Source organism: Diorhabda sublineata, chromosome 7 (assembly GCF_026230105.1).
Source record: "Diorhabda sublineata isolate icDioSubl1.1 chromosome 7, icDioSubl1.1, whole genome shotgun sequence".
NCBI classification, from domain to species: domain Eukaryota; kingdom Metazoa; phylum Arthropoda; class Insecta; order Coleoptera; family Chrysomelidae; genus Diorhabda; species Diorhabda sublineata.
The window spans coordinates 6,559,657-6,568,877 of record NC_079480.1 but is presented as its reverse complement, the minus strand read 5'-3'; the positions used below and the strand labels follow the sequence as shown (position 1 = coordinate 6,568,877).

Below are 9,221 nucleotides of genomic sequence, written 5' to 3'. Positions count from 1 at the left end.
TAATTGTGAGTGTTGGTAAAGTGGTTGTGTAAACAGTGTGTTCAGTAACTTCAATTCATATTATCGTCGACTGTGGGTCATTCATATTGAATACCACAACAAAATAAGAACTGGGCCCTCTTTCGGAGGTAGCACAGATTAAAGACCTGGTCTATGGAATTTAATAAAGCCCCAAAGTGAAGACGAAAGTGGTCGTATAAACAGTGTGTTCAGATGATAATCACCAAGGATTTCACAAATTCCAACTTAGATGAATTGAAGTTGTTGATGTACGAAATGCGTCTAATATATCAAATAGCCTATTAGGGCTAGATATAATCTGACTGATGGATTTTAGTGATTTTGATGTCGACAAAAAGGTCGATGAACATCGCGTTCTTCGGTGGAGATGTAATTTAATATTCGTCTTGTTGAAGCATCAGCCAAGAAAGTAATTGTTTAATCCTTTGAAGAACGGCAGACCCCATTTTCGAATAGGTACATTTTTTAAAATCACTCCAGTTATACTAAATGTTTTGGAATCAGGTTTTGTAGATCACTGTAATTTTATTCCAACCGCTTTGGAGAGCATTCTCATATGATATACATAGAACATGGTGTTTTAGTTTTCATACATTATTATTCAAAATATGCATGAAACTTTGATCTATTTATTATTTAAGTTGCAGTAAATGAGCGTTTCTTGTGTAATAATAGATATTGTCAGAATAATTGATCAGCATTCAAATATGTATATTTACGTATACGAGGATGTATTGATATCTAGTTAGCCTAGACCAGTTCCATGAATAAACAAAATATTGCGTTATCATAGCAAAGAACAATAATTTATTAGAAGTATCAGTGTAAAGTTTGACGTCAAAAAAGTAAACCAGAGATACGCAATAAATTAAAAGAAAAAAGATGTCCACCGAAATTGTGAAAATCGAAAAATTGGAGTATCGAACCATCATTGAGTACCTCATGGTACTCAAAGGGTTAAGACTGTTAAGAGGTAAGTAGATAATATAATATAAAAAACGATGATGACCGATCGGGAAGGCCAGTTTCTGTCCAGTCCCAGAAAATAGCGATGCAGTTCATGACTGATTTTATCAGACCGTCGAATTGGGCTAAAGCGGATATCTGGAGCACTGAATATTTCATAGGAAAGCGTTCATCAAATAGTTCAGGTCAATTTGGACATGAGAAAAATTGCTGCAAAATGGATCCCCAAATGTTTGGATGTTGACCAAAAACGTGTAAGGGTAGAAGCATCGCGTTCCATCTGTGCTCGATTTGAGAACGATGTAGACTTCTTAAACAGAATTGTTACTATGGATGAGACTTGGGTACATTTCTACGATCCAGAAACAAAGCAACAATCGATGGAATGGCGATACTCTGGTTCTCCAAGATCTAAGAAGTTTCTTGTTCAAAAATCTTCTGGAAAAGTTCCTGCCTCAGTTTTTTGGGATTGCCATGGAGTAATAATTATCGATTTTTTGGATAAGGGTAAAACGATAACTGGAGAAAAAATTAAAGAGAAAAGACGCGGAAAGTTATCTAAAGGTGTTTTTTTTTGCAGGACAACGCCATTGCACATAAATCTCATGTTGCCATTCAAAAAATTCGTGATTTAGGGCTTGAAATACTAGAAAATCACCCTTATTCACCAGATTTAGCTTCGTCCGACTATAATCTCTTTCCTCAACTGAAAAAAGGTTTAAAAGGTCGTAAATTTTCTTCCAACGAGGAGGTAATAAAAGCTGTGGAGGTCTGGTTTGCAGAGCAAGAAGAATCATTTCTTTTCGAAAGGTCTAGAGACGTTGTAGGTTCGCTGTAATAAATGTATCCAATTAAGAGGAGAATATGTTGAGTAATAAAATATTTTGACATTGAAATTTTGTTTGGTTCTATAGTAGGCTAAGAATTTTTCAATATATCCTCGTACATACCCATCTGTAAATTACGAGTTATATAGATCACAATTTGGCGCAGTTGAATATTCTAAAATAAGTACATGTTTGATAATATTAATATTTCATTTAAAATTACGTCACGATCAAGAGTACGTATATAAACTAAATATTTCCATCCAGGACATCACGATATTCTAATTAACTACGATCTTTGTCAATTAATTGTTGAAATGGAATCAAAATTGTTGAAAACATTACTAGTAATATTGAATAAGATCGGTTTTCTTAGAAAACAAAATAAGTTTGACAGAATCGTAGCACTTTTATCTGCCCTGTTCGCCACAATTAATTTTATTTTAGTATGGATGTATTTGTTTTACAATGAATTCAATATACTTAATATGTCTATTGTTATAACAGGTGTTGGGTCTTTTGCGGAGGTAAGAGGATTTTAATATTCACTTTGATCTCAACCAACTATAATATACGATAATGTTTTTAAAACTAATTCTGAGGGCAGAAAATTCAAAATACCTCAAGACAGCTTTAATGCTTTTGACATCTTTCTATAAGCTTCATGATTCCGCGCTCTTAAAATTTCAGCTACAAACTGAACCAGGTGCGATTGAAGGTCATTTGTGAGAGTTTCATCATTAAAAAAAATCTGTAAACTTCGAAATAAATGGTAATCAGATAGTGCCAGATCAGGACTTTATGGGGATGTGTAATCACTTCTCAGGAAAGCTCCAATAGTTTCCCACGAGATGTGTGAAAAATGTATTATTATGGAGGCCTAAGCCTTTTCGATTTGACAATTTTGTCCGTTTTTCTTTGATTGCTTCATCCAGTTTCATCAATTGTTGACCTCAAACATCAGAACTGATCATTTGGTTCCAGGAAGTATCTCAAAAAACACAACACCTTTGTAATCCTGCCAAACTGACAGCATGAGCTTGTTGGACACATACAGCCCTCCACTAAAAAAATTATATTTCTAAGTTTAAGTGAGTTAAGTGTAATATTTTTGGGATTCTGGGAAATAACACTTGCAGCTTTCAAAATCTGTTAACACCTTGACAAACATTTATATAGGGTGTTTAGAAAATGGTGCCGAATTTCGCTATCTAAAAACTTCGAAAACTTAATTTTTTCAATTGGAAACCCCCATTTTTCTCTTTACCATTGGATTCTACGCTTCAAATTGAGGGAACTTCATTAGTAAATTAATATTTCATATCTCAAACTAACGGTTTTTGTAGAAACTAGAAAATACTGAAATCTTGGTTTTTAATTTCATTTCGAACATTTACTTTAGTTTTATTTTTCGAAGACGTTCGCTCATGCTAGTTAATTAATTATTGGTGAACTGAATGAACTTTTTTTCCCACAACAGTGGCTACCAAATTTCAATACGATGGACTCATTTTTATGGGGTCACACTAAGAATGAAGTGTACAAAATACCTTCAACAACAGGGGATTATATTTCATGAATATTATTATGACAAAATTGATTATTTTAATAACTCAAAATACTTATAATTAATGTCGTTTTGATCTGATATTTTGGTTTCGATAGAAAATTATTAATTCTATACTGTGATCAAAATTTTTTTTACCTATTGAATCTTGTCCCTGATTTTGGAAATGATTTCTCGTCACCTTAGTGGTGAAAGGTTATAATAATCTATGTCTTGAGTAAACTGCATTTAAAAATTTTGTTTTATTTCATTATGAAAATATTATTCAAATTCCAAAGGTTTTAACTCAACTATAATAATCTCAAATGTATTGCAAAATATTTTATCGTACAAAAAATCATGTTTTTGCTATGAAAATGCTATTATGTGGCTTTTAGGGCTATTAGAACTTTTCACTCAAGAAATTTTTGAACCTGACTTTGCGAGTTTTGAACTTAGCACTCTCTATTAAGCTTACTTAACTTATTAAACTAAACCCAAAATTAGTTCAGTCAAATAGTATATTCGTCATTTGAAGAACTTAAATAGACTTCTTTGGTAGAGCTCTAAGTTTCTTAAAATGGATGGTAAGCTGTAGAAGAACACAGGTGATTACATAGCTGGAGCAAGCTTTGAAGTTTATTTTATTTTCTATGTACAAAAGCTCGTCAACATTATCCCTTAACCCGCTGGAAGCCCTTGTGGAAATATTTTAAATAAAAATAGATTGGAAAGTTTTTCTTTACAAAATATTAGGGTGGGATCTGTCACATCTATTGCATAAGAAATAAAGCTGTTAACAAAGCTGTTATTTACTTTGGATCATTTTTTTTTGTTTTTTATGATCCCTTTTTGGTTTCCAATGTAAATCGTACATTTCTTGAAGTGAATCTTGAATTTCTTTTGGTTGTGCTTCGACAATAGCGTGAGGAAATTACAGGAATCGATTTGTTAAGTGAGAGAAAAATAAAAACTTTTGCACGTTCTCTTTGGATAAAGTTGATTATTGAAAGCTATTCTGCATGTTAATTAAGTTTTTTCTTCGACGACAATCTCACTAAAATTAAATAGAAGAATATCGCCTACTACAAGGTATTTTTTAAGCAGGAATTTTCTAGAATGCAAGTCTGGTTTAATGCTAGTATCAGAAAGCTTACTGACTGCTGTTCTAACTGTCCTACTAGAGATATTAGGAGTGGAGAGAAACATTTCTTGGCAAACACCGTTTTATTATAAAATTCCATTACTCTTGAGATTTTAGTTTAAGGAACTTTGACGAAATTCCTTCTTGCTGATCTTTTGCGAAATATTATTGACACTTATAATGACAGCAATACATAATATCTCCCACATATTTAGCGAATTATCTCGCCACTCCTGATGGGAACATTTAAGATCTCTTAATCATATATTAAGTCATACAATATGTCTTTTATATCATGCTCCATTTAAGTATCGTCTCGGATTACCTAATTTCTGACTTATAATCAAGTGACTGTGAAACATCATAAATCTACCTATTCAACTTCGTCTTACTACCTTAGACACTTGTTTCATCAACTTATCAAATTACTTACCCTTATTTATGTATCGATGTGACTCTAACAATCATAAATATAATTAATTACAGCTTTTGTATGCAATAGGATAAGTATTTAAGATAGCATAAACACGCACACAGTGTTCTAAATAGTCTTTCTTGATTCTCTTGTCGGTACTTCTTCGCATTCTTAAGGTTTATATGGTTTATAATAATTATCTTCACTTTCCAAATCAAAATTCTCGTCTTCGACATCGCTTCTAATGTCAGGTAATGTTAGCGTAGCAAAAGTCAAATCAGAATCATTACCTAAATTGCATTCATTGCTTTTCTGGTTCAGTACTAGATGAAATATTAATTTGCTTCTTATTCAAATTTTTAATTGATAAGGACGGCGCACCTTATTCGCTCCGAGTGTGACTGCAGCGCCACAGTAAATATGAACTACGGGAGGCTGTTAGAGCATGTTAGAGCAAGTAAGTATAATGATAAAATAGAATAACAGAATGCAGGAAACGTATATAAGGTTAAGTTGCTTCAAATTTATGTCAAAGTCACGTAATAATAATTAGGAAAATATTTAAATCAAAAAAGAAACTATTAAACAGTTTTTTCAATGGAATAAGTAAATATTTGCTCAATTAATTAATTTTGTTATTTTTAGTTGAACCAAACATGGATATTATTATAAAAACAGGATTTCATGTATAATAGCCTCCCGTAATGCTCAAAGTGACCACTGCTAACGCTTCAGTCGATTTAATTTCCCCTACCATGCCTTCCCTCATAGCGAATAGATCAAGAGTCAGTCTATGGAGTGTAGAGAAGGAGGAACGTCTCTGGGTTAAAAAATGTGAGCTGATTTTTGATGGGTAAATAGGTGGCGCTGATTATAGAGGGTATTGGCTTGAATTTTACGCGCTGATTTGAAAACAACTGTATAGTAATGCTTTAAATAATGCACCGTGATAATGAAATTAGTAGTATTAAAATAATGAAACGATTAACAAAACAGAATCTCGTTAAATTAACTTTATTATTTAGCTATTTATTTGGTTTAGATAATACATATATTCTAATATGAAACTCTGCCAGTATGGCCGTTGGGCGGATTGAGTAGCTCAACGACCATGCTGCCGGTCCCAAGCCCGGATAAAAGAGGAGGGTTGTAAAGCAAGGCTAGCTACCTACCTCATGTAAAACAGCCATTTGCTCAGAGAATGAAGAAAGTAGCCTCGGATAGGACTGATAAAACTTATAACGACCCGGCAAAGTTAAGGAAAAAACGATTTTGGAAGCGACAACAATTGCGAATAGCCACCTGGAATGTTACATCAATTGCTAACAAAGACCAACAAACCATAATAGAGCTTAAGAAACATAAAATAGACATATGTGCCTTGTCTGAGACGAAAAAGAAAGGAGCTGGCAACTTTAGAATCGCGGAGTATACATTGATATATAATGGGAAACCAAAAGATGAAAGAGCAGCATCGGGAGTAGGCCTATTAGTGCACGAGAAATACGACAAAAACATAAAGTATATAAGCGACAGACTGCTACAAACCACGTTTAAATTTACAGAAACAACTAAAACCCATATATTAAGCGTGTATGCTCCTGATACGAGTAAAAGTCAAGAAGAAACAGACTCATTCTATGATGAACTGCAGATCACCATGGATAAGATACCGAAGCAAGACGAAATTATGATACTGGGAGATTTTAATGGAAGGATTGGTAACGAGGTTATTAGTGGAATTAAGAATCGGTTTAACGAAAAAACACTCAACAGCAATGGAGAACAACTCATACAATTCTGTGCACATAATGAACTACGCATTAACAACACGTTTTATCCCCATAAACAACAGCACAAGTATACGTTCGAGAACACAAGAGGACATAAATCGATTATAGACTACATTATTACAAACAGAAATATTCATCCCTCAAAAATATTAGATGTCAGAACATTAACCTCAGTAAACACAGGGACTAACCACCATATGGTGCTAGCTATAATGCGGAACTGCGTACAATGGAAAACCCAGAACAAACCGAAAGTGACAGAAAAGCTGAACATAGAAAGCCTTAGCGATGATACCACAAAATACCTCTACCAGCAAAGACTAAGGAAGGCAATAAATGAAAACAAGATCTTGAAAGATGATACTGTAGAACTAGCACGGAAAAGATTAAGTACTAATATAAGGACAGCTGCAGAAGAGGCATTAGGCAAACGAAAGGTGAAACTAAACGGAAAGCCCAACACGAAACCATGGTTCACAAACGAAATCAAATCACTTGCGGAAGAAAAAAGGAAAGCATATCTTCAATATAGAAGTCAAACAATTACATATGCTGATTACAAAGTCGTGAGGAATAGGACAAATATGGAAATACAAACGATTAAGAGACAATTCTGGGAGAAATACTCATCAGACATGGAAAACGACTTATATGGGGGAGAAAAAAAGATCTGGAATATGATAAGGAACATCAAAAGACCAATCAATTAATACATCCACACGAAAACAATAACGTTAAAAGAATGGGAAAGGTATTTCCATGAACTCTACGGTGACATAATAACAAGCCAATCCACAGAACAGAAACAAGAAAATATATCTGAGGAAGGAGAAGACATCCAACAACAATTAATATCAAAAGACAAAATTGAAGCAACAATGCGCAAGATGAAAAATAGGAAATCACCAGGGCTGGATAACATTAATAACAAGCTTCTTAAATATGATGGCAATGAATTAATAGACCAAATGCATGTCATGTTCAACAAGATATACGACCAGAGAAAAGTACCAGAGGAATGGAAAATAAGCATAACGATCCCCGTCTTTAAAAAAGGGGAAAAGAAAGATCCAAATAATTATAGAGGGATCAGCCTCCTAAGCACGACTTCAAAATTACTAACAAAAATTATTGCAGAAGAAATCTCAAGTAGCGGCATGAGCGAAGAACAACAGGGATTTAGAAAAAATAGATCAACCACAGACGCTATATTCATCTTAAGACAGATTGCCGAAAAGTGTGCTTCATAGACTTAACAAAAGCATTTGACAGAGTGAGATTACATGACGTCATTGAGCTACTAAAAAACGAAGCGTAAACCAAAGGACAATAGACATCATTCGGGACATGAACAACGGAAATAGCACATATGTAAGAGTAAACAACGAACTCTCCAGTAAAATGCCAGTATCAACAGGGATCAGACAAGGAGATAGTCTCAGCCCAATACTCTTCAACATTATAATGGACGAAATCATAAAAGAAGTCAAAACGGCAGGCAGAGGATACAGAATGGGAAAACATGAGTTTAAGATAGTTTGCTACGCTGATGACGCGGTTGTGATATCTGAAGATGAGGATAATTTGCAAAAACTGCTACACAGATTTGAAACAGTTGCAGGAGAATTCAATATGATCATATCGAAACAAAAGACTCAATCCTTGACAATAGCGAGAGAACCAAGAAGATGCAAATTGGCAATTTATAATAAAAGTGTAGAACAGGTTATGTCTTTTAAATATTTAGGGGTTAACATCACGAGCAATAGGAACTTGAAACAAGAAGTCAAAACGCAAACAACAGCAGCACCTAGGATATCAGGATTCCTTCGAACCGTGATATGGAGGAATAAATTTTTAAGTATCGAAAGCAAAATACGGATATATAAAACTTGTGTCAGACCAGTAATGACATACGCCATAGAAACGAGGGCGGAGACTGCAACTACTAAACGGATTCTTAGAACAACCGAGATGAAGACATTGCGCTCAATCACAGGGAAAACACTAAGAGACAGAATAAGGAGCAATGACATCAGAAGAATGTGTGACGTTCCGGATATAGTGAGATGGGCCAGAACTAGAAGAAGAGCATGGAGAGATCATGTCAATAGAATGAATAACGATCGACTGGCGAAAATCGCAAAGGAAGAGAGACACAATACAAGTAGACCGCCTGGAAGACCACCAAAGCGCTGGTATGAGAGCTGGTCCTCGCAGTCACAACTTAGGCTGCCTCTTTGAAAACACAAGACACAGTCTTAAAATAAGAAGAAGAAGAAGAAGATTCTAATATGAAAAAAAAGTAGAATCATGTATCAATAATGAAATAGTATAAAAAAACCATTTTGGTTGATTAAAATAAAATATTGAATTTTATCCGTAACTAATATAATAATTATAGCGATATAATTAGATTAATAAAAATAATAGAATAACAAAAAAATATTTCGCTTCATAAAAATAAAATATTGAACTTCATTAGCAACTAATATAATAGTTATAGTCA

At 33.9% G+C, this 9,221-nt stretch overlaps 1 protein-coding gene across 1 annotated transcript; it reads left to right on the top strand.

Annotated features, from left to right (window-relative positions):
• Positions 1 to 6,120: 6,120 nt before the first annotated feature.
• On the top strand, positions 6,121 to 7,422 carry LOC130446866 (craniofacial development protein 2-like). Its single transcript, XM_056783373.1, has one exon. The coding sequence runs from the start codon at positions 6,121 to 6,123 to the stop codon at positions 7,420 to 7,422; it is 1,302 nt and encodes a 433-aa protein (XP_056639351.1).
• Positions 7,423 to 9,221: the final 1,799 nt, after the last annotated feature.